Source organism: Apus apus, chromosome 5, assembly GCF_020740795.1.
Source record: "Apus apus isolate bApuApu2 chromosome 5, bApuApu2.pri.cur, whole genome shotgun sequence".
NCBI classification, from domain to species: Eukaryota; Metazoa; Chordata; class Aves; order Apodiformes; family Apodidae; genus Apus; species Apus apus.
The window spans coordinates 44,749,134-44,776,427 of NC_067286.1; the positions used below are offsets into that span (position 1 = coordinate 44,749,134).

Sequence of the window (27,294 nt, forward strand, 5' to 3'; positions counted from 1 at the left end):
TCAGGTCAATATGGAAAAAATATTATTTCTTAAAGCACAAAGGGACAGTTTCACATTATGTCATGAATGGAACTTTAGCCTTCTGTAAAAAGGAAACAAAATTCACTTTGTAATATGAAACTCTATTAAAGGTGGAAGAGAGACAAATATTACATGCTATTTGGACTGCCATGCCAAGAGGGTAACAATTTCCTGGATTTGGAGTCCATAAGCCCACTCATTAAAAATCCCTTTGTTGTTGTTGTTTGACTTTCCCTTCTGCTCCCCCAGCCTTTTTAGAAAATTTTTAAAAAGGATACAAAATGCTGAAAACCCAGTCATGTGGTCAAAGGCAAATATACTAGGCACTGAGAGTAAAGTCTTAAAATCAAAATTATTAATTTCTCTCCTACATTGCTACACTGTGCAAAAATTAATTCAAGACTTGATGTAATAGTGAGAGTTCAGGCTGCTTATACTTAGTTTTTTAACACTATAAAGCAGTAGTGATACTGTTTTAAAGAAACATACTTCAGATTTCTGAGTTACAAGTGAGAAGAAAATGTATAAATGCATAAAATAGTAAAAGCAATCAATATCCAGATTTTTACAATTCCTTTGGAAAAAGAGAGGAACTTATTTTTCTGTGACATTAATTATTTCTCTTCTCAGACTCTTAAAGCCCCATTTATTTATCAACAGTAAAGTGAGTTGGGCATACATTCATACATCAGCAATCTGTGCATCAGACCTCATTACAACATGAGGTGTTTGGAAAGTATGATTTACTGTTTTATAATATATTAAAAAATTACTTCTCTATACTTACAGCCATAATTTCTAGGTACCCTGAAGTCTGCAGGCTGGTGACATTTTATTTTGTCATTTTTTAATGTTTCACCAGACAAACTAGCTAAAATATTTTAAACTGTGTATTTCAGAGCTGTGCTTTAATCTAATTTAAAAAAATAATTACAGATGTTGGATACACTTAAATTAAGTTTAGTCCATGGTAACTGTGGCTTCAGCTGAACACTGCCTCATGATACCCACACTCTTTGTAGACCATTACACAAACAGATTTCTACTTGTCCTACCTCCTCCAGAGTAGAAGTTTATGTTTTTGCCTTGGCCCTGTCATTGCTGTTGAGATCAGAAGAGATGGATGAGCCTGTTTTGCTTTTTTGACCTTCTGAATGAGCAGATGTGCCAGAAGTCTGCAAAAAGCCAATGTCAGCGCTACAATGCATAGCATTATACATGTACAAGGTAGAGAATACTTTTAAAACCAAATTAGATTTTAAAAAAAATAATTAAACTAATAATGTAATTATAAAATTAATAAATGTATAGAAAATAAAAGGAAAAGGAATTAATTTTTTCCCTCATTTCCTTGTCTATTTTTTATGTTCTCAGCAAGAAATTGTTTGAATTTGTGCCTGTTTTCATGTGGCACAGTGTGACCTTTAAATCATATCTGAGACACCTACAGTGCTAAAAATAGAGTGTTTCAGAGCAGAAGTAGGCTTTCTAAATATGAGAGGAGCTTACAAAACAAAATGGCTTCAATGGGGTTCATGTTGCCACAGTATTCTAATAGATTTGGCAAATTTTTTAAGGCACATTAGTAGTGATGCAACAAGAAACTCTGGAGAGGACAATAAAACCAGGACCATCAGAAACACTTCCAATTCTTCTAACAGAAAATTCTGCTGTGATGTGCTGTTTGAGAACACAGTAATGCAGAATTGTATCCAGTATGTTTAGAAAAGAGATATCAGAACAAATACAACTGTGCAAAATTGTATTTCCATAACATTTTAAAATAAATATGACACATCTATTCTAATAGAGAACAAAGCAGACTAACTAAATTATCATTAAACCCTGGTATTACATTTTTCACAGTCATGTAGCAGTGCCCTTCAAAATGCTTAATACAGATGGGCAATATTCAGGTGCCTTACCAGAGGTCACCTTGTAAAACTGTTCTGGTCAGAAGAATAATTCTAAATAACTATGCTGAACTTGAAATCATGATACATATTTCCACCATATTTCCACTGTTCCACTATATTTGTCACTTCTTTCTTTGATGATTGCTGCAGACTGCACAACACTGTATAAACACTCTCATAATAAATACTTGGACAAGGTAATTTCTGAATATTTTTTCATTATAATAATGCTGTTAAATGTTATAAAAATGTTATAAAATGTTATAAAAACATTCCTGTACAGGGGTTATAACAAAGATCAATGTCGTAGGTCTTTCATTTCATAATATTTCAGGAATACAATAAATTTAGTTTAGGAGGACTGCAAAAACAAATACAAACCCAGAAAACCTTTGGTGCAAGAAGTTACATACATTATCACAATAGTTCATTATACTCATTTTTGGTGCTCTTTCACGTAAGTATTTGAGAACAGCTGAGTCATTCCTATAGCAGATGGAATTACCACTGTTCAAAACAAAAAAAGAGTGGAATGGAATTTACTACAGAGAAGGCTGGTGTGTTTTTGTAGAATGTTCTACTGCTTCCCTCTTTCTGCTTGCAGCTTCATTTCACTGAGAGCAACATTAATGGAATCTTCCTTGGTGGCACTTGGATCAAAAGGAAGCATTTTTTTCGTAAGCGCTAGAAATAAGTCAGGCAAAAAAATTAATTAAGTATTGTCAAAGAAACACACAGGTTTTTCTGAATTACCATCAATGTTCACAAGAAACGTATATTTCATTATACAATATTACAATTTGCATAACAAGTAATATGGTATTAATAAATATTCAATATTCATAATGCTATGAATTGAGAAATTGACTTAATTTTTGTAGAGGAACAGTTTTAAATACCATATAATGCCAGCATGGCCAAGAGCTTTCTTTTGCAGAAGAAACATAAGTGGCATTTTAAGAAATTTTATAACTCAACAAACATTTCTTTTAAATTTAATTTGTCAGAATTTTTGTTTAAATAAGACAGAAGAAACCATTGAGAAAATTCCCACAGTGTCTCTGTACCAATATCACGGACTAAAATCAACGAGTGATCCTGAAGGGTGTCATACTTTCACAGCAGGGTGCATATATAAAGCTTACTTGTAAATACCTTATATTTCATCAAAATCTAGACAATACTAATTAACAGAAAATCTTATGATAAAGTGCTGAAGGAAAAAAATCCAAATACCCAAATATCTAGCAGTTATTTAACAAAAGACAGAAATTACACTACAAACCCTTCTTCTAATGTTCTTCCTTATTTCATAAGCATGTAAGTGATCATTCCTGATTGTTTGTAATAAATAATCAGAGTACAATTTTCTAACAGTCCAGTAAAATTGCAGCAGTATATAACCAAAAGTTATTTAATAGAGAGTAAGTCTTCGCAGTTAGATTAGGAGCAGTGAGATGTTTTCACTTTCAGAAGGATAATGAAAACACTGTGTTTGGGACATCACTAAAACAGTGAGTTATCACTTTTCAGCATAAAGTTTTCAGTCTTTGACCAAAACTATGCTACTGTATCCTCTTTCAATGGTACCTCCTGTGGTCAGTATTCAAAGTAAAGTGAAAAATTGGCATTTTTTCAAAGTGATTATGTCAAGTTTCCAGTCATTCCAGGTTCTTATCCTTGAGCAGCCTTAGAAGGTTTCATTCTAGAATGGTGTCCCACAGCATCATGATGTTACAGTGTCTTTTTACTTTTAATTAAGTTACTTATTTATAAATGTCAATACAAATTGTCTTAAGAACTTAAGAAAAAGTATACATACAGGGATAAAGACAGACAAAAGCAAACATTGCAGGAGTTAATTGTTATCACAATAAAATCAAGGTTCAGGACAACTTGGTTTTATTCAACCATGGTATCATTCCTACTATATACCATGTTGACACAAGAGTGTTCTGTATCAGCAGAGCCTAAGGGTCAGAGAAAGACTGATCCCAGCTACAGAAGCTGGGAAAACTGTTGGCTCTTTTCTTCCGCATAAAGTCACAGCTTATGAAGCCCTGGAACATAAATTCCCAACAACAATAGAAAGCCTGAAAGCCATATGGTGTCTGGGAAAACATCCAGGTTAAAACCTTGAAGTGATGAACGGTACAAAGAGAAAGGCAGGACCCAATTCACAAAGCTAATGCAAAGCATGTGTAACTCTATGGACCTTGGTCATACAAAATTTAAAAAAAATAAAGTGGCCATAAAAAACAATTTCTGAGGATTATTCTTTAGATAACAACTAGTAGTGACTTTTTAGACCAACCATTTTGGTCTAATAATAATACAGTCTGCAAACCATGTCTAATGAATGCTTCCTTGTATAAATAATTTTCTCAATTAAACATCTTCCTTTCTACGAAAATGGGTATAGAAATAAAAGGTTATTCCCAGAGCATCTTTAAAATAGTTTGTTATGAAAAACTGTTATAGCTGTAGAAATAATCCCAGAAACACAAAGACCAAACATAAAACAGAATCTTAATGTTAACTATTTTTTACTGCCTGCTGCATGGGCAACTTTTGCCTAAATATATAAATATGGAAGCAGACTGTTGTTCCCTTATTTATTTTTTCATATTTTTTGTCTCTCTTTCTTCAACTGACACTAAACTTAAATTCCAGGATTCCCCTCACAGATAAATTAAATTATATCAAACAAGTCTGCTCTCCTCAAGTGATAAGAGAGCCACACTCAGAAGGGAGCTTCTACTACTGCCTACTGACTCTATAATCCTTAAGGTTTCATGAATTTAAGAAAAATGCAGTGGGGAAGCATTAAATCACAAAGGCTTGCAAGCTGCTCCAAAAGGTAAATAAATTTTTTAAAAAGTCCATTTTTCTGTTTCTGAAGAAGGAGATAATTTAATCACAGAAAATAAGTGACATAATTTATAGGAAGATTTATTAAAAGCTACAGGAGGTTTTGGGAGAAAAAGACCTCAAATTATACTTTGTTGTTTAAGCTCAAATGATAACTAATTAATGTCATTACGGCAATTAAAAGTTCATGGTGTTTATGTGACTAATATGACTGGAGCAGCTGATTTTATCATTTGCCACTCACTGGCAAGGACAAGAAAAGCTCCACTTGTTACTACCATTTCAGGATTTTCACTGTCCCCAAGACCTATAGCAACAACATCAAAATACACATTTGACTGGTGGAGATCAGGTTTAGCAGAAAGGTAAAACATTCAGTCACTTACCAAAGTCTAGGAAGCAATTTAAATACCTTAGTGTCATAAGCTACCACAGACATGCACAAAGGGCTGCGAAAAGATGTGATGGGACCTGTGGGAAGCCTATCCCTTCCTAAAATGACAGCTAAAAGTATATTCTAGGACATTTAAAATTACATCAGGCATCATCAATGGACACCTGACTTGCTCTCATACTTACTTACTAAGCATAAAGAACATGTATTAGCACTAAAGGTCAGGAGAAATGAATCAGCACAGTGAGAAATTAAGAACACCACCTTCATTCTATCAGAGTCAAATAAAATCAGGGATAGGAAAAATATTCTGTGCCTACCTCTCTGTTTTAGCCTCAGAAAATCTGACTAATGGATTTTTATAGAATAGAAGTAAGAAAATAAAACTTCTTTGCTTTAAAATAAATAGGAAAAAGCAAAACACATTCATTGTTTTCTCACTTTTTTCTCTCTGAAAAAAAAAAGTTAAAATATAGCTCTTCAACATCAGGACAAAAGAAAAAAAAAGCTAAAAATACTCTCAGCACCATTCTGGGATTCGGGAAGTACAAAATATGAAGACCAACCTAATTTATGATGTGGAAAATACATTCCTAAAAGTTTTAAGCAAGAAAAACAAAGGCCCCCAGCTATGCCTGAACACAGTTTCAAAAGGAACCTTTCTCAAATGCTGGAGACTTTGCAAATACTTCATAATGATCAACATTGAATTACTACTGTATTTCTTTCACTTTATTTTCTTTTTTTATCTGCAGAAATCTTAGCGCTGGTAAAAACAAGTTGAATCAAAGAATAAATACCCAGAACCAGTTAATCAGATTGGTATTCAGATCACATGGCTCCTCCTTGACAACTGCCTAAAACAGATTAAAAAGTACTAAAGGAACAAAGTCGTGGCAAGTTCCATTCAGGTTAACCAATATAAAGATATTGTGGTATTTTCGGAACATTTTTTCTGCATCTTTAAATGTCATTGAGTTTTTGCAGTGGAATCACAAAGTTGTTCAGGTTGGTTCTTTCTTTTCTATACCCCAACCAGGCTGAGCTGTACTCTGACTTGCAAGATTTTTACAGGGAAGAGGTTAGGGAAAATGGAAAAATAACTCTGAGTCAGGGAAAACTGTTCCTGAAGTACAGATGAGATGGAGGCATTTGCTCTTATGCTTTATTCCCACCATTGTTGTTCAGTATGCTCTGCAGATATATTAATCATAACACACAGATTCTGAAAGGCAGAGAAACCAATTATGTTTAACCTCATCAGATCAAGTCAGGACTTACTGGTGAGCAGTAATGTCTTGCAGCACTCATTCTGAGATGCAGAGGTTTGAAAGTGCAATGAAGCCTTAAATAGAACTTTCCATTACATAGAATGTAACTTACTGCATAGGTTCCTGGTACATAAACTGGCAATACTGAAAAGAAATGAAAGGTGATAGCCTTCTGAAGAAAAATATTCAGATATCCATGTGCTGATACACTAAAAAAAAACCTTAAAAAACTTTTTTTAAAGTTATTTTTGACACACATGCAAAGCTGTGCCTGTACCAGTAAAAAATCTAGTATGTCCTGTCTTTTACTGAGCAGTTTCTAACTGTATCAGAGATCCCGTGACCTCTCATGACCACAAGTTGTATACAGACTAGGGACTAGAAGGAATATTTAAAAACAGCTACTGAAGTAAAGCAGAATTATTGAATTCAACTCTCACTGTTAAACTGCTACCCAAGCATGGATCTAGCAGGTACAAATGAAAGATCTGGGAAAAAATCATTGGCTGAGGATGTCTCTCTGGTCCCTGAAAAATTACACAGCTTACACAGGTATGATTCTTCATGCAGAGATTCAGAATTCAAGTGCAGCCCTTTTTTTTTGGCATAGGTTTAAATAACAGAGTATATTTTATGTCCCAGATACAAAAACCAAACCAACAATAGCTATCAGTGGGATGTAATTAAGTACTTCCTAGACAAAGGCATTCATCCAAAATCTAAAGCTAAAACACAGGAGGACTCTTAAGATTGTTCTAGCATTTTTTGGCAAAAAGTAGGGTGTCTCACTCATTCAAGTATAACAGCTTTAAAACAGGAAAATACATTACTTGTAGGGTTGTGTTTTTTTGTGAAATACTTACAACCTGAATCTGAGAGCAGTGAGCTGGACAAAAAGCTGTTTTGAGTTTGCCAACTAGAGGAGGGAGCAGCAACTTCTGTATCAGAAATGTCAGCATCCATTTTCACATCCTACAGCAGCCAAATGCAAATATTTTTATTTGTTAATATCAAGAAGCTGTAAACATAAACAAAAAACATTCAGTAGCAGACATAAAGATACATGCTGTGATTTCACACATGCTGGAAAATACTAATTTAATTTTCAGAATTCTCAGTATTGCCGTTGGGTTCAGATTCATTTGGTCATGAATTTCGTGCTCATTTAATCATACAAAATCTCTGTAAAAAACTTCTTTGAGTTGAGAAATGCACAGGGAACATAGCAAGTTTTTGTCACTTTAATAAGCTGTAAAAATGCTCTTTTTTCTGTTTACATCACATCCACACTTCAGGACAAAGAGCAAGAGCAGAGCAGACATCAGTGAAGTATGAATTCCTCATCAATGAATGGTCCACATTAATTCACTGAAGTTCCACATAGTAGTAATAAAAATTAAATCAGTTTTCACTACCACTGAGGAAACTCAGACTTCATTGATTTCTCATCTCAAAATACCTGAAGTTGCTTTTCCATTTTTTTTGTTAAACCATTAAATGAAGTCTGAAGCACAATTTATGGCTAGACTCATACAGTAAAGCTTTTTGGTGAGCAAAGTCATTTGGTCTATCACCAGAAAAAAGCAGACCATTTTTAAAAGGCCATTTAAACAAAAATATCCATAAATATTTATTAGCACAGCAGCAAGTCCCCAGTTGCAATACCTTCCAAAATAAGATTAAAAGCTTGTCTTGGTATCCAAATTACTCAGTTTCTTGAAATGAGAAGAGATAATAATGCACAAATGCAGCAGTTCATAAAATACCCAATTTTGCTACTAAATTCTTATCATAAACAGCGTCAGGGAATTTTGTTAAAACAGTTTGAAATTTATTATTCAAGCTGATACCAAGTTTTGAAAACTAAACAGAAAACAAAATAAAATTCAACATTAATTCAGAGATACAATGAGCTTTTGTCCCATCACTGAAGAAGGATTTACTCCTATTAAGACTAATGGGAATTATACATATTAATCCCCTTACGTGCTAATGAGAGACTTAATACCTGAAGTGTACATAGCACAATAACAACTTTTAAAGAATAAAAAACCATCTTTTAATTCTGCTTCCAGAAATGCAGTGGTAGAACAGAGCTTTTAACAAAGCATTGTGCTGCTCCTAGCATCTGCAATACAAAATGGCTTTCTCTTTAGAGAAATTTTAATTTACAGAATGTGCCTTTTCATATGTCCTTCATTTAGAACTACATCCGTATGCTGTGTTTGACTAATAATCATAACATTTATCTTTAGTTTTCCTCTAGCTTTCTCTCGTGATTTTAATTTGGTCGGTATTCTCTTTATTTTTTTATACTTTATATTTACCTTTTTTTCCCAATTTCTTCTTTATCTACTAGTAACTCAGCCCTTTTTTAGCTAGTATCTTACATTTTAACACCTACAAATCGCAATTATCATTTTCCTGGACTTCTAAGTAATAAGTGTTCTCCAGCCAAATGGTAAGGCTACAGAGGAGTGGAAATATGAAGTGGGGACAAATGAAGTAATAAGAAAGGTAGAAAAATAATCGCTTTTAAGGGAACATTCAACTTTAGTTTGATTTTTGCTCCTTAAAATGAAAAGAGGCTAGAAGACAGGATTAGATAACCAGAAATAATCAGAGATTAATGTTGGGAAGCAAACTGAAAGATGTGTATTACAAGAAAAGCTAGAAAAAAGATCATAGCAGAAGAGAAAGAATAGTTCCATGATTTTATCTAAAATGGTCAATGTAAAAATTGTACAAGAAGTCCCTTATTTAAAACATGCCTTTTCTTGTCACCTACTAAATATCTATCTTGTATAGCAGAAGCACTACATTGTGTACAAAGCATGAGTTGAAACTATCAGAATAGGCTTTGATGACCTCAAGCCTTCACTTTTCCCACAACTTCTCCATTTTAGAGACTCCCAAATGACAAATAGTAAAATAAGAAAAAATTAAACAGCAATGCATTTGAATCAATTCCAAGGGAGGGCAGAAAGGCAAGCATTAAAAAGGGGTTTTTTTTTAGACTAAGCTAGCCTGATCACTGAAATCAGATTAGCCCCCATCTGCTACTTGGTTTTGCACATTTGGTTCTAACAGTCGTAACAGCAGAATACTCTATGTCATGCAAAAACCCAGTTAGACCTGACTAAATGGAAGCCATTAAACGCTCCCTGTTGTCTAATGAAAGAGGAAATACTGTTTTGAAATTAGTTGGATTCTGAATACAGAATTCAAATCATGCAAGCTCAGTAAACTCAGCTTAGTGCAATGTGAGATTCTACTGTCAGCTGATCATTTCACTTAGCTTTTAAATTATTTCCAAATTTCAGTGCCTACTGAATTAGTAACTATTATGTGAAGGTAAGAGAAATTCAAGAAATTGAATATTATCATTAGCAACAGAATGAAAGTGAATCTGCCCTTTTCTTATTTTCAGGTCTTTCTTACAGAAGAGGAAGATGGCTTTTTCAAGTAGCTTAATACCTTCTTGTTACAACAGCAACTTATTAAGCTAAGATACTATATTTATTTTACCTTTTCCACTTTTTAAAAGACCTACTGGTAAACATCTCCTCATTTTACAGAAGATTGCTATGGAGGAGGTGGGGAAAACAAACAACTTAAAGTTTTTAGATACATAATGTGTGAACCTACATTTTGAGCTGAACTGCTCAGAGACACTGATAACATTAATTGCCAATTAATCTTTGTTTCATTGTGATAAGCAGCAGAAATACTGGCATGATTCTTCTATTCTGATAATCTGTTTCAACCACATCCATAAGAAATTGCAGTTCTGTTGAAGCAAGCTGCTACCACAATGATATGACAATGAACAAGCTAATGTGAAGAGAAATAAAATATGTTAACAATTGGAAAAGTGAGTTCATTACAGGCAATGTTTCTAAACAAGAGCACTGGATTTGTATTCCAGGGAGTTAGGCAATTATGCTTAGCCCTGCTATCAGTCTGCTGGGTGACCTTTAGCAAATAACTTCCCCTCAGCTTGCCTGGATTTCATTTATGCATGAAATAGACATCATACAGTATCATTTGTAAAGAATACAAAGATCAATAACTGAAAAATCACTATACGTGATCTACAAATTAATCATCCTTCTAATGGAGAAATCAGGTTTCTATATTTATCTTTTACATTAAAGGACAAGGGCAAATTGAACAAACTAATGAAAAATATTGCTGCAGACAACATTGACAGAGCAGGTAGACACTTGAGGGTAATAAGACAGAGTAAGACACTTCTCTGTGAAGCTTGAAAGATTTTTGGAAAGTACCCATGGCACTTCACAATGTAGCCAACACTTCTGTCATCAAGCTTTACATCAGGCATGGCAGCTACATAAAACAGAAATATTTGTGGGTTATTTTAGTCTGTGTTTATACTAGGAGTTAAGACACATCAAATAAGCTTACCTTGCTGATTGAAACTAACCAGAAAACAAAAGTGGAGTACACAAACATACCTTGAAACGTTGGACTCTCTGTTTTGAATCTTCCAGCTGTTGCTGTAGAGAACTCACTATTTCTTTATATTTCATATACCTTTCCTGAATCATCTCCCTTCGACAATGGGAATCCTAGAAATGCATTGAAAGATCTAACTTATTTCATAATGCAAAAAGCAGTCAATAAATGTTGGCTGGCTATTGTAAACATGGGTATCACCAAGGATTTTCAATACACTTCATTAATTAATTTCAGAAGTTAAAATACAGGGGCCATATGAAAGCATAATGTTCTGTACATAAAAGTAATGTTAAAATTAAAATAGGTTAAAATGAGAACAGCCTCTTTTTTAACTGGTGAAAAATTTCTTGTAATTGTTTCCAAAACTCAGTAATATCATACCTTCTAAAAGAGGAATTCTGTAATGGTAAAAAATTAATTACAATGCATTAGAAACAAGCACTTGAAGAAAAAAGTGTTTTAAGAATATGGACTAAACTGTATTTTCAAATAAGAAAACAAAACACTTCTCACTGAACTAGCTAATAAGTCACTCCAATGAATACAGCTATCAGGCAGCTTGTGAGGCACTATCAAAGATTTACTTTCCCTTTCCTTCGGCTTTCCTATGAAAACACTAAGGGAATAAAGAACTTGCTAGCAGAGGAAAGCAATGAATGTCTTTGAAATACTTTGTTCATGCATACCACTTGGGAGTAAAATATGCTACTGTACAAAAAAATTCTATGTATTATTTTCAAATAGAGGAATCAATGAAACTCCAAACTGACATCATTCTCACAGCTAAGGTATGAAGTCTAGCTCTCCTGGATAATAAATGCACAAATGATAAATTTTTTATTAAACGATACACAGTTGTTGGTAGGGACTCATCTTCAGAAAAGTCTTTAAAAAGTTAAGTATCAAGGAGAAGTACAGTGCTCAAATTAAACCAAAGCATTTTGGTTCCCGTAGCACAAATGCTGGCTACGTGATAACTACAGCAAACAAGAAAACATAGTAAGTAGTAACATTAAACAGGAGTGCAAACGTGAAGGAGATTGTAGAAAACCCACATTTAAGCTTCTGCTTTTCCTAGCTAAGTGTAGAAATCTTCCTTTAGAAGAAAGGAAACCATAATTGTTTTCCATCGGAAATAGAAAGCAAATGTCAACCTCTGTCAGAGCAAAAAGCTCTTTTGGGTCTACCTGCAATGTGACATTAAAACTATACATTTCAACAATATTTTTCTTAAAGAAACCAAAACATTTAAATTGGTATTTCTGTTCCTAACTTTGTTGATGATAACAAAAGTATACAATTAGTAACACATGACCTCGTGCCAGAACACTTAGAATAAACAATGTTCCAAACTAGTGTGTTTTGAAATGTTTATGACTGCCTCATGATGAGAAATTCTATCTAGGAAATAAAATGCAAATCATTGTTCATCTGTGATTTAATACTGTTTTAAAAATTATATTGTGTAATGAGGATCCAAATTCTTTTTTAGTAAACCAGCAACTTCATGTGCAGAAAGTAATAATATAGTGGTTTAGCCACCTAGCCACTGAAGATCTAATTCAAGGTTTATCACTCTTGACAGTACTCTACCATTACTGTCAATATGTCCTACTGTGTCCGAAACACACACCTTGATTTGCCTGTGATACAGAGAAAACAAATTACAATTACTGCCATTGGGTCAAACCAAAACAAAACACAAAGCTGGAAATCTCACCTATTTTCACTTATTACTTTAAACATTGAAATAAGTGGCATAATTTATTTAATTTAAAACAAACAAAAAAATATTTTAAAGTAATATAATAATTCAGCAATCGATATAAATACTCCAAACCAGTAATTAGGACTTGACCTATTTTTAAGAGTCCAACCAAAATGATTCTATGATTCTCTTATGCCCACCGATCAATGTTTGGTTACATTATAGAGCACCACAGCAGTGCTACTAATTAGGACTAAATTAATAACCTCAAAAAATCTGTATAAACATGAAAATAAATGTTTGCATGATTTTGACTATATAATATGTACTTATTTCATCTTAAATATCTAATTAACCTATTTATCTATATGTATGGAGAGTACCTCAATTAACCAAAAGATTTTAGAACCACTGAAAGAGTAAAATGAAATCTTTCTCACCCCGATATCTTTGAAATCTTCTAATAGGCTCAGTTTCTCAGGAACAGACTCCAGATGGTCTAAAGCTACTCGAGTACTCTAAAGAACATAACACAAACCAGAAAAATTAATCAATCCTTTCAGCCATCTCAAACATTAAGAATCTATTACATCTATGGAAACAGGCTTGTAGGTATGTATGTGTCTGTAAATTAAACAGGCCAACAGTAAACAAGCTGTTAAGGATAAAGCAGGACAAAATAAAACACAAAGCACAATTTCCTTAATTTGAATCTCCATGAATGGTTACCGGTTTATTGAGCAGAACAATACTTATTTACAATTTTGGAGTTTATGTAGCCTTCAGAATGAAATATTCTTGTATTGCACTTCTGGGAGTAAAGCACATTTAACAAAAATATAAATCTATACTCATAATGTTTATAGCTTTGTAGTAAAACTCATATTGGAAAAACATCCTTTTTCTTTTTCTTTTTTTTTGCCAATACAAATGTGTACTTAGCACTTAGCTAAATATAGAACAATCAACATTCATATTTTTTGTTTATATATATAGTATTTGCTACTGAGAGATGAATTACCACTCTAGTGAGAGCAAGGGCTAGGCTAAGATTTCACCTCCGCATTAGTGACACAAAAATTCTAGTCTATAGCAAGATGGAAAGAACTGAAGAAAATCAGTATCATGTTTCAAGTTTTGTGCTTAAATAACAATATAAATGTTGTTATATTTACACTCAATACAAAAAAGTCCTTAATTGTGATGTTGACAACTGTCCATGGCAAATGCGGGAAAAAGCCTGTAAGTGTACATACTTGTGATGACTTACAGTGAATAAAGTAAGGCAAATCAGTTTTGCAAAACTCAAAAGTCAGAATTAATAAAGCTTATTTCTTCTAACGAGAAAGCAGTACTTTCTTCGTTCTCACCTGCTGCTTGAGAAAGGAATTTAAGTAGATTTCACAAGTAGATAGTCATTTTTGGACCAAAAGTAAAATGTATTGTATTATCTTGATAAGAAATCTTGTATTTTAATGTGATACCTAATTTGCAAACAGGTTTTTTTTAACTTAAAAAAATAACCTAAGAAGATTTTATAAGGAGAAAATAATATAAATGATACATTTATAATTGTAAATTATAAATATATTACTATATCTGTATATACTATATTAACTATATATTATATTATTTATCATATAGTCAAATTGTATATTTATATTATATATAATAACAGTAATAAAAGTAATAACTTTTCCTGTAATATACCTGGTTCTTCACCAGAAAATAATTACAGAACCTGCAGTGACATATTAATAATGAATGTATAAAATGCATTCTTCTTCATATTTTTAGGATGCAATCAAGCAGGACGCCTGCATATGTTTAAAGTGTTTTCACATATTTTAATGTAGAAATGTATTTATAGCTAAAAAATACTTTTTTAAAATGCTACTATTCATCTCCACTTCAAAGTAAAATTACCCAGAGGTACCTATTAATCTCTAATATTTCCCTCGTATAAGAATCAGCCATTTCACTTTTACCACAGTAAAGCAGTAATCATTCATATTTCATGCTTCATTTGCAATGACCTTATGTTCATCAAAGTATTGATTTTCCACTCCATTAATTTATTATGAGATGCAACATTTATTGCTTATTCCTGAAGTAGCCCATCGTACTGGTCTGCACGTTTCTACGGCTGGGAAATATATGAAAGACAACAGACCCTGAGCAATCCAAACTGAACTACATGTGAAATAAAATACTGAATCTTAATGTTCAGCTGTCATCCTTGTATCACACAGATCTGATGGACACACATCCAAAAAGTTTTTTACTTTGAATAGTTCTCCTACCCCTGCAGAAATAAAATCCTTCATCACAAGAATAACCCCAGTCTCTCTGCTTCATCAAGCAACAGATTGAAACTTAAATACTTTAAGCTTATGCTATATATTACCTCACACATTCTGCTAATTTACTTATAAACTGCAGAAAAATATACATTTGAGATGTCACACAGAGTTGAAATAAAGTTGCCTGGGACACAGGACACATTTAATGTAGTGGCTCCTCAGTATGCTATAAAGTACATTCAATGTAGAGCAAATTTTTTCCATCTACAAAGATTTTTCCTTTTCCCCCTCTGTTTTAATAAAGAAGACCTGTGATCTATTCTCAACACATAAGGAACAGAGGTCCTAAGCATAAACCCATGCCTCAAGCCATCTTATTTTTCAGTTCTTTCTCTGTATTCCAATGCCAGGACCTCATGTCAACAGTGTCTATCAATGAAGTTAAGGAAGATGCTCATTATCTGTTCCCCCCAGACACCATCTGTATCCCATTTATTTAATGTACTTTTTTTGGGAAAAAAATAATCACCTGGGCCTCAGCTGGTCCTCATTAGTTACATTATTAAATGTAGTCTTGAAAGCAAAAGACCAACCTTTGGGTTATATGCATACTCAGTCCTTGACTTTCTGGTTTCATCAAGAATCACGTGGATTAAGTGTGATAAAGGCTACTTGGATTTCTGAAAGGCTTTTTAGAGTCCTTAAATTTAAACCTAACTTCACACACAAAATGATGGGCTCTAAGCTAACCACTACTGCTCAGGAAGTAGACCATGGGATAAACTACGTGGCAGCGTGGAGCGAAGAGCAGCAGCGGCACCAGCACCACCAGCACCAGCACCAGCAGCACCAGCCATCGCAGAGAGGAGGGCGAGCCGGCTGGAGTGGGTTGGTGCAAGCAATTTAGTGTGGCTGTGCACGAGGGCACGCAAGGAACGGCAAACAGTGTTTGCTTTCTCTTAGCTAGACAGACAATCATGGTCACAACACGACCAAAAGCCACAGTGAGGAAGAATGTGGTAACTCAGACTGAGCTTTCGTGCAGACGTGCGGCCGTGCAGGTCTCTGGCTACAGTGAATGCCTGAGCCTGGCACTTGTATTGGAGGGAGACAATGCCAAGGGTTGTGTGCAGTGTGAGCAAATAAACTATCTGCTCAGGCAGGTGGCTGAACTGAGGGAGGAGGTAGAAAGGTTAAGAAGCATCAGAGAATGCAAAAGTGAAATAGATTGGTGGAGCCACTCCCTAAGGCAAGAACAGAAGGAAGAAGTTCTTGAACAAGTGATGGATCCCCTCCCCTCCTATCATCAGACAGAAGGAGGGAACTCATGGGACAGGGAAGAATGGAGGGAATACCCTCCTTGGCTAGGGACGAGAAAACCCTCACAGCCCCTCCCATCCTCCCAATTGCCCTTGAATAATAGGTATGAGGCTTTGGAACTTCAGGGCCAGGCAAATGAAGATGGAGAGGTGGATCCATCTAGTGAGTCACTCACCCCTATGCCTTAGGACTTCTTCAGCTAAGAAGAAAAGGAGAGTAATTGTGGTGGGTGACTCCCTTCTGAGGGGAACAGAAGAGTCCATTTGTCGACCAGACCCATGCCACAAGTCTGCTGCCTCCCTGGAGCTTGGATTAGAGATGCTAAAAGGAAACTCTCTGATCTGGTGCAGCCCTCTGACTAATATCCACTGCTGGTTTTTCAGGTTGGCAGTGAAGAAATTGTTACAAGGAGTCGAAGGGCAATGAAGAGAGAGTTCAGGGCCCTGGGACAGCTGGTTAGGGGGTCTGGAGTGCAAGTAGTGTTTGCCTCCATACCTGTTGTAAGAAAGGATGAAGAGATGAACAGGAGGAGTCTGCGGATCAACACATGGCTACGTGACTGGTGCCACAGGCAGGGCTTTCAGTTTTTCAATCATGGGCTGCTATATGAGGCACCTGGCCTGCTGGTGGCAGGTGGGATGCACCTGTCCCAGAGAGGCAAAAGGCTTTTGGGGCAGGAGTTAGCAGGGCTCATGGACAGGGCTTTAAACTAGATATGAAGGGGGCTGGGCCTGTTAGGGACAAGCCCAAGAGAAACATGCCAGGACTTGAAGGATGGTGGACTAGGGAGGATTCTCACTCTGTTGTTTCATTTGAGAGACAGGATAGATGTTTAGAAATCACGGAAGCACCTGAGAAGGGTCTGGTAGGACATGGGGCCCACAGTGGAAAAAAGGTGTTGGAATCATTATCTCATCTGAAGTGCATCTATACCAATGCACACAGTATGAGTAACAAACAGGGAGCTTGAAGCCATGATACACCAGGAAAACTATGACATAGTGGCTATCACAGAAATGTGGTGGGATGCATCACACGACTGGAGTGTCACAATCAATGGCTACAAGCTCTTCAGGAGGGATAGAAAGAGAAGGAGAGAGGTTGGAGTGGCCTTGTATGTTAGAGAATGCTATAAGAGCTTGGAAATCAAGTATAGCCATGATGAGGTTGAGAGTGGATTAGGTTAAGGGCCAATAAAGTTGATATCACTGTGGGAGTCTTCTATAGACCTCCCAACCAAAGCAGTGAGGTGGATGAAGCTTTCTGTAAGCAGTTGGGAGAAATCTCCCAGTCACTTGCTCTTGTGGGGGACTTTAACCTCCCAGACATCTGCTGGGAATACAACACAGCAGAGAGGGAACATTCCAAGAGGTTCCTGGAATGTGTGGAAGATAACTTCCTCACACAGCTGATAAGTGAGCTGACCAGGGAAGATGCCCTTCTGGATCTGCTTCTTATGAACAGGGAAGATGTTGTGGGGCAAGTAAAGGTTGGAGGCCATCTAGGGCACAGTGATCATGAGATGACTGAGTTTTTGATCCTTGGAGGCTCTACAGAGAGACTTGGATAGATTAGATCGTTGGGCTCATGTTCATGGTATGGGTTTCAACAAGGTCAAGTGCTGGGTCCTGCACTCGGGCCACAACAACCTCATGCAATGCTATAGGCTTGGGGAAGTGTGGCTGGAAAGTGTCTGGCAGAAAAGGACCTGGGGGTTCCAGTTGACAAGCAGCTGAATAGGAGCCAGCAGTGTGCCCAGGTGGCCAAGAAAGCCAATGGCATCCTGGCTTGGATTAGAAATAGTGTGACCAGCAGAAGTAGGGAGGTGATTGTCCCTCTGTACTCAGCACTGGTGAGGCCACACCTGGAGTATTGTGTCTAGTTTTGGGCACCTCAATTCAAGAGATATATCAAGGTGCTGCAGCGAGTACAGAGGAGGGCAATGAAGCTGGTGAAGGACCTAGAGAATAAATCTTATGAAGAACGCTTGAAGGAGCTCGGAATCTTTAGTCTGAGGAAAAGGAGGCTGAGAGGAGACCTCATCAGTCTCTACAACTACCTGAAAGATCACTGTAAAGAAGTTGGTGCTGGTCTCTTCTCACAGGTAATTAGTGACAGAACAAGAGGGAATGGCTTCAAGCTGCAACAGGGGAGGTTTAGACTGGACATTAGGAAAAAATTTGTCACAGCAAGAGTGGTTAGACACTGAAATAGGCTGCCCAGGGAGGTGGCTGAGTCACCATCCCTGGATGTGTTTAAGGGTCGTTTGGATGTGGTGTTGGTGGATATGGTTTAGGGGAGAACTTTGTAGAGTAGGGATGATGGTTGGACTCGGTGATCCCAAGGGTCTTTTCAACCTGAATAGTTCTATGATTTTAAAGATACTTATTTCCAAGATCAAGCTAACTCAGTGCTCAATATTAATAAGAAAAGCACAATCAATGCTGGACATAATCAGGAAAGGAAAAAAAAGGCAGACAACATAATTATTCCCAAGTATGAATCCACAGCGTGCTTGCATCTTGACTATGGAGTTCAGCTGTGGACCTCTATTTCAGAACAGAAATAGGGAAAAGACAGAGAATGATCAAAGCCTTGGAATGCTGTTTCCATGTGAGGAATGATTAAATGCAATTACTCAAAAAACTAGTTATCTTCAGCCAGAAAGACAGATGCATGAAAGGAGAAATGACCAATTTGCATAAAATCAGAAGTCACATAAAGATAGAAAAGTTTATATGGGTTTAAGCACAAAACAGAACATGTTCATGAATGAGAAATACCATGGAAGGGTTCCATATTTGTAGAAACTACATCTAGGTCCTGAAATCTCTGAACTTTGAGTGGCTGGAATCAGAATGAATGAGTGGATATAAATGTGTGCCTTTTTCATAAAATGAATGAAAAGAATGGCAGTGATGTGCAAATAAAAACAGAAAAAGAAAAAAAGCCAAGTTTGTTAGGAGAAATTCAGTGAAGAAGACAGCAACATAGAATATGTTGAAGAATGTGAGAAAACAGTGATTAAAGAGATTTCAGCTGGCCCACAGAATTGGTCTGGCAATTTAATGAAACACACAGCAACCTCCTCTAGGTGGAACAAATGCCATATTTGTATCATTAATGACTACACTCTATTCTATTAAAAGAGATAGATTTAGCTGCATAGATAAAATGCTAAAAAGGATGTTAGAAGCATCTGACATAGGGGCAATTAAGTACAGTTCACTTTTTTCCCAGAAATTGGAAAGCTGTATGCCGTAATGCATACAAATATTCCTAAAGAGAGCAATCACATTGGCATATCTGCCTGCTCAGTTTTACAGGGAACAGAAGGTACTGATATAGTGCACTGATGGTACTGATAAGAGGAAGAAACACCAATTGTACTGACTGAAGCAGTATTAATTATATTTTACTTAACAGCAGTCTCTTCCATAGAATGAGTGCTATTAATCTTTCTGGCTTTAAAATAAAGACTATTTGCTTTGAAAAGGGACGTTCCATGTTTTCAAAGAGAATGATAAAACAAATTACTCGTTTCATTACTTCATACAAACACTTTGATGTTTACATTGCATGTTCTTTTCTTAGGTAAGTAATCAAATTACTATTTGTATAGCACAGATATTTTAGAAAATTAGAGCTGACTTAAGTACCAGTTAGGTAAAACCTAAGGAAGATCCATAAAAAAATTAAAGAGGACAATAATTGCAGCTGACTGCAACGTGTGTCAGGAGTCAGTTACCCACAATTCAGAAATGTTAAAGGTGACCTATGATGATTTATTTTTAAATGGCCTTAGCATACTGAATACTTAAATAGCAAGAATAGGATTCATGCAGGATGTATAAAGGTACCCTTTGCTTACCCTGTTAACATCTGTAAAGCTATGCTTTGTCAGCTCCTATCTACAGGACTACACTGATACATCATACACTTCTCTTTCATACAGGGTGTGGTTCTCCTTATGAGGCCTGAAGTTCTCTGTTGACTTTCACTTGCCATGCAAATTCCATGATAGCTGAGAGATTCTGTAACCTAGTACATCATAGGTACAGAGGGAACTTTAGAAGAAAAAGAATGTATTTTTCATCTTTATATGCCACATACATCATTATTCATTCCACTTACAGCATTGTTTTGATGATTTCAGCACATCAAGAAAATAACTCACCTTTACAAAGACAAGCAACACGTGTTAATGTATCAAGTTACACAACATGCAAGTTCATCTGGCTTTTTTAATAATATACTGTTTCATCAAAGTTTTAACTATATGGTTTTTACTTAAGCAAAATCTACACTATACTAATGCAGAACAGGAGACCTTTGTTAATAAAGCATTGCAAATGACTAAATAGAGGTTCAATTTAGACTCCAGATGTTTTTGCATAAAGTGGATGACATTTTAATTAAGAGAGCTTCATGGATGCTTCCTTTCCTCTTTGCAATGACATGGGCCATCTCTCATTCATAAGCACACACCATCTCTGAAGTAACTACAAGAATTGTTTACATGGAAAAATATTAGGAAAGTATTTAATTAATTTTTAGTTGTTTGATGCATACTAATAACTAAAAATGTGGAGGAGACTGTGGTCTTTTGGCAAGCTGTCTCTCTGTGAATCATTGCCTAGTGCTCTGAGTGCTACTGAGGATCCACAAAACTAGTTTTTGAGAATCTCTTTACTAAGATTTTCATCAAAGACATCCAAACGCAATTACTGGAAATTATTAGAAATATAACACAAGAGGTATAGTGTGTAAAGTAACACAAAGTTAGTGGGCACACATTCATAAAAGGTATAAAGACTTCCTTGTCATTAATAAAGTAATGTTATCTTCAACTTTCTTGAGCTTCGCAGGCTAAAAATCATTAAATGCAATTTACATCAATGTTTTATATTCCAGCAGTATCTCATCAAGCCTTCCAGAAAGCACTATAAAAATTTAATTAATATAGCCTTCATGGAAGAAGACATATTGTTCAGTTTTACAGCTGAGAAAAACTGAAATACAAGAAAAAATGTTTGAATCAAGGATTCACAGCAAATTAGTGTCAGAGTAGGAAAAAAAATGGAGGCATCTGGCTTATAAATGTTAATCAAAAGATGCACAATGAAAAAAAAATAATATATCTGTGGTAGCATCTACAAGTGTAACTGATGTCTGTGTTCCTAAGGTTATAAATTGATCAAATATAAAACATTTAAATCTAAAATTAAGGACCTAGTAGCACATGAGAAACATTTTAGTCACCATTCTGCTGTCAAACTAAATTTTAACTTTACAAACAACCCCATACTATACCACATATATTTCGGTCTTACTAATCAAGTTATAAGCATCTTATATTCTGTGGAAGAACTCATAGGTACAAATTCCACAGATGAAAGGCCAACATTTCTGAAGAGAATCCTGTGGATGAAACATGTATGATCTGTTTTAAAATTATATTTACCTGCATTAAAGAATAAAAATAATGAAGACCACTGTATATTACTATTCCTAGTTAAACTAAGAAAAAGAACTTAAGACATCTAAAGAATTACAGTCTTTTGTAATAAAGATTCATTCTCTCTCTTCTTACTTTAATGGAAAACTGAAAGGATTTTGGTTTATTAAAACCTGCCAAATTGTTCACTATTTGCAATATGGGGAACACATCTTCACAATATCACAAGGAGCTTTCTACAGAAAGAATGTAAGGGTTGCATTAGGAGGAGTCAAGTGAGGTGATCGCCCTCCTCTAGTCAGCCCTGGTGAGACACATCTGGAGTGCTGGGTCCAGTTCTGGGTTCCCCAGTGCAAGAGAGACATCCTGGAGACAGTACAGCAAAGGGCAACTAACATTATTTAAGGTACTGGAACATCTCTCCTCTGAGGAAAGGCTAAGAGAGCAGAGACTCATTAGCCTGGAGAAGGCTCAGGGAGAAATCATCAATGTGTACAAATATCTGAAGGGAGGGTGTACAGAAGAGGGAGCCAAGCTCTTTTCAGTGGTGCCCTCTCCAAGGACTTCAAGAGGCAATATGCACAAACTGAAACACAGGAGGTTCTGTCTGAATATAGGAAACACGTTTTCACTGTGAGGATGACTAGTAGAGGTTGCCTAGGGAGATTGTGGAGTCTCCATTCTTGGAAATTTTCAAAAGCTGTCCGGACACAGCTCTGAGCAACTAGCTCTGAGTGACCCTCCTTGAGCAGTGGTTTGGATAAGATGATCTGCAGAGGTCCCTTCCAACCACAATCATTTTGTGAATCTGTTACTTATCACATCTGGGATATCACCACTGGACAAATTATGAAGTTACTAAACTGAGTTGTTAGACATGCACCATGATTATTTGTCAGTAAATAAATTTAAATCTGTCATCTTGATCTCAAACAAAGAGCAGTTTAAAAAAGTTTACAGTTACCTACATTTTGTAACCTGCCTCTTACATGCAATTTAGCAATAAATTCTTAGGCCAATATTTTAAACATTCTTTAACAAATACACAGTAAGACAGTCTTGATTATGCTGATCTGCAAATTGAGCATTAAAGGTTTCGAGGCAAGTATATACATATTTTTAACAATGTTATTTTATTTCTTACATTAATTTAGTAATTAATTTTTCCAAAATATTGAAGAACTATTTTATTCAGGAGTAATTTAAAAAAAATAATGCTATATATCAGTTTTTGAGGGAAGGGGGATTAGAGAGGTGACATTAGAAATATACGTGTATATGTTTAGCTCGTGGACTTTGTACAAGTAGACAGCCTTAAATGAAATCCATAAATTAGAATAAATTATGCGGAATCATCTAAAGCTATTTATTCCAACATTTTTTGTTCCCACTCCAAATCCCAGTATTATCCAGAAAGTGAAAAATAAGTATGAATAGGAGAGAAAGGCAATTGTTAAAAAAAAATAATACTCCTAACAGCAAAATAAATTCTTTTACAGAATAAAATAATTAAAATGTTGGTGGAAGAAAATTAAAGGTAGATGTATCAGTAAAAAAACTGACAGAACAAGTAAAGCATCAAATGGCAGAGGGCAGAGGATGGATAGGGAGCAGGGTATTCAAAAAAAGCAATAAATATGTAGGGAGAATAGACAAGAAGGAAGGAGGAAGGTGAGCATCAGGAGAAAAGAAGCAGCTGGCTGCAAGCACCATCAGGCAGCACTCGCTGGGAGACACCAGAGGAAGGACTTGGGGAACTTTGGGAAAGTTCTCCACCCCCAACAAAGGCAAGTGACACACTGGCTTGCTGATGAAAGGAAAGGAAAGGAAAGGGCGAGGCAGGCAGGACCGAGGATCTCAGACTGCTGCTCTTCTCCCGTCATTTTTATAAGATCAAAGAACGCTGTGTTCTGGGAGGACCAGAAGGCCTTTGATGTGATGGTAGTTTTGGCAAGACACTGCAGAATCAACCCAAGGGAAGAAAAAGTATTAACCCTTAGATTGAAGATTTCCTAAGCATTCATACATACAAAATATGACAGCCACACAATAGTCATACTAATAGCAAGATCTGCTTATTGATGGAAGGCATATTGAGAGACAGAGACAGTGAGAGAAAGCCCTAAAGTGGCTAATGTCAGGCAGTCACGTAATTTCTCAGTGAAAAGGACTGGGCATTGTCATCCTTCCAATTCCTTTAAAATGGGTGTTAATCAGAAAACTGATGCAAATTTGAGCCTGTTACTACAGTAGAAGAATCTGATAGCTTTTACATAGCTGAGTGTGTGCAGATAGACTTTTGGTTTACCTGTATTCAAAACCTTACTTTCATGAACATAAAATAAGAGTTACAACAAAACACATAGATGTTCATGCTGAAAAGCAAATTCACATTAAATAACAATTTTGCAGGATACTTACAGCATTACTGGAGTTAACCTAGATTGATGACATAACAAAAAGCTGAATCATGTCCAGGACAGTCTGATCCAAGTATTCTAAGCAAGTGGTAACCTCACTGCTGGGTTCTCTACTCGTATATCTTTTCAAAGGATATAAAATGTATATGTTCACTGGAATAGTTTCAGGACATGGTGATTTCAAATTAAATTTCCCAGCCTTTTAAGCCAGAGAAGTACTATTAAGGGCACAAAATCTGACTTTATAGTTTATGGTCACAAAGAACATGATGTAGTTAACAGAAACCCACTGAAGTCCCAAGCCATAGCATAGTAGCAGCACACACCTAAAAAAGTGTACCCTGACATCTTTATGAGAATTAGATACACTTCCCATTGCAGCTACAGCTGAGAATACAGATTTTTCCTCAAGAAAACCATGCATCCTTGTCTATAAATAATATAGACCCAAATCCAGTATGTAAGAACTAATCATTGACTGGTTTGGGTTGGAAGGGACCTTAAAGATCATCTAGTTCCAACAGCCCTTGTATGGGCAGGGACACCTCCCACTAGACCAGCTTGCTCAAAGCCCCATCCAGCCTTACCTTGAACACTTCCAGGGAGGGGGCATCCACAACCTCCCTGGGCATCCTGTTCCAATCTCTCACTACCTTCACATAAAAGAATTTCCTCTTGATGTCTAACCTAAATCTATCCTCTTTTAGCTTATAACCATTCCCCTTCAACCTATACCCGTGCAAATAGCCCCTCCCCAGCTCTCCTGTAGGCCCCCTTCAAGTACTGGAAGGCCACTATAAGATCTCCCTGGAGCCTTCTCTTCTCTAAGCTGAACAGCCCCAACTCTCTCAGCCTCTCTTCACAGCAGAGGTGCTCCAGCCCTTTGATCATCTTGGTGGCCCTTCTCTGGACCCTCTCCAACAGCTCTGTATCTTTCTTGTACTGAGGGAACCAGAACTGTACACAGTACTCCAGGTGGGGTCTCACCAAAGCAGAGTAGAGGAGCAGAATCACCTCCCTGGCCCTGCTGGCCACACTTCTTTTGATGCAGCCCAGGATGTGGTTGGCCCTCCAGGCTGCGAGCACACACTGGTGGCTCATGTTGAGCTTCTCATCAGCTACCACCCCAAGTCCTTCTCCTTGTGACTGCTCTCTAGCCATTCTTCCCCCAGCCTTTATTTGTAGCGTCCCTTCCCTCTAGGGTGTCAACCACACCACACAGCTTGGTATCATCAGCAAACCTGCTGAGGATACACTCAGTCTCACTGTCCATGTCTCCAACAAAGATGTTAAGCAGCACTGGTCCCCATACTGACCCCTGAGGAACACCACTTGTCACCTACCTCCATTTGGACATTGAGCCATTGACCGCTACTCTCTTGAGTGCAGCCATCCAGCCAATCTCTTATCCAATGAGAGGTCCATCTGTCAAATCCATGCTTTGTCAGTTTGGAGACCAGGATGTCATGTGGGACAGTGTCAAAAGCCTTGCACAAATCCAGGTAGATGACATCTGTTGTTCTGCCACCATCCACCATCTCTATAGCCGTGTTGTAGAAGGCCACCAGATTGGTCAGGCATGACTTGCCCTTAGTGAAGCCATGTTGGCTGTCACCAATCACCTCCTTATTTTCCATGTGCCTTAGCAGACCTTCCAGGAGGATCTGCTCCATGATCTTCACAAGCATAGAGGTGAGACTGACCAGTCTGTAATTTCCCAGGTCTTCCTTCTTCCCCTTTTTAAAAACAGGGGCTATGTTCCCTTTTTTCTAATCAGTGGGAACCTCACCAGACTGCCATGACCTCTCAAATATGATGGACAGATGCTCAGCAATTTCATCTGCCAGCTCCCTCAGGACCCGTGGGTGAATCCCATCAGGTCCCATAGATTTATGCACCTTCAGATTCTTTAGATGGTCACGAACCTGCTCTACATCTACAGCAGGGGGTAATTCATTCTCCCTGTTCTTGCTTTCACCTTCTGTGGCCTTTGTGTTGAGGATGGAGCACTTGCCAGAGAAGACTGAAGCAAAAAAGTAATTGAGGACCTCAGCCTTCTCAATATACTGTACTGCTACCTCGCTCATTTCCTTGAGGAGAGGGCCCACACTCTCCTTGGATGTCCTTTTTTCCCCAACATACCTAAAAAAGTGTTTCTTATTGTTTTTAACATCCATCTGGCAAGATTTAATTCCATCTGGGATTTGGCTCTCCTAACTTGATCCCTAGCTGCTCGGACAACCTCTCCATAACCCTCCCAGGATACCTGCCCTAGCTTCCACTCCCTGTATGCTTCCTTCTTCAGTTTGAGCTTTTCTAGGAGCTGCTTACTCATCCATGCCGGCTTCTTGGAGTTTCTGCTTGACTTCCTCTTAGTTGGGATGCAATGCTTTTGGGCCTGGAGAAGGTGATCCTTAAGTATCAGCCACACACACTATAAATTTAACGATTCTTAAGGACCCCTTAATAAGGCTAGCCTAATTATTTTAGTTAGGGGCTTTTCTATCATAGTTCATCCTGACACATTCAGACCACACAAGCATCACTCTGTATTTTTTAATTTTTTTTTTAATCTTTAAAGGGAGGAAGGAAAGAGAGAGAACACTATCATACTCAGAACTGAAACAGAGATATATAAAGGTCAAGGATTCACTATCAGCTAACATCTGACATTTGGGTACACTTAGTAATATATATAGCTGGAGTTCCCACTGAATTTACTAAAATTTTAAAATTACTAAAATTTTGCATTTCTGAAAACCAAGTCTCAAAATTCAGTCAGATACAGAGAAAATAAGGAATACAAAGGAACTAACAGTCTGTGAAGATTTAGTCTCAGTGATTTGCTTGACATGGCAAAAGTAAAATAAGTGCTTTGGGTGCGCTCGACAGCCTTAGCAATGATCATATTTCTCTTGCCTGCAATCTCAGACCTTAACATTACACATCTTCCAATGTCAGCAATAACAAAAGAAGTGATTGGTTTCAAGCTCTAGTACTTAGCATCACAAGCTTACTTTAGGTGTTACCTCTTAACTTGCATTAAGACAGAAACTTGTATTTTGCTGATAATAATTCTCTCCCTCTTTTATCTGAACAGTAAGTTAATAATCTTCTTTTCTAGTGTAGA

General features: G+C 36.6%; 1 protein-coding gene across 1 annotated transcript in view; it reads right to left on the reverse strand.

The window, feature by feature from the left end:
• Window positions 1-1,444: 1,444 nt before the first annotated feature.
• The window catches only part of CEP128 (centrosomal protein 128), a 124,300-nt gene continuing 98,450 nt past the window's right edge, over window positions 1,445-27,294 (reverse strand). The window contains exons 21-24 of the mRNA XM_051620900.1: window positions 13,104-13,181; window positions 10,952-11,065; window positions 7,337-7,445; window positions 1,445-2,621 (exon numbers count right to left, since the gene is read on the reverse strand). Coding sequence (XP_051476860.1) covers window positions 2,515-2,621; window positions 7,337-7,445; window positions 10,952-11,065; window positions 13,104-13,181 — 408 coding nt within the window. The 3' untranslated portion in view covers window positions 1,445-2,514. The remainder of the gene's footprint in view (window positions 2,622-7,336; window positions 7,446-10,951; window positions 11,066-13,103; window positions 13,182-27,294) is intronic.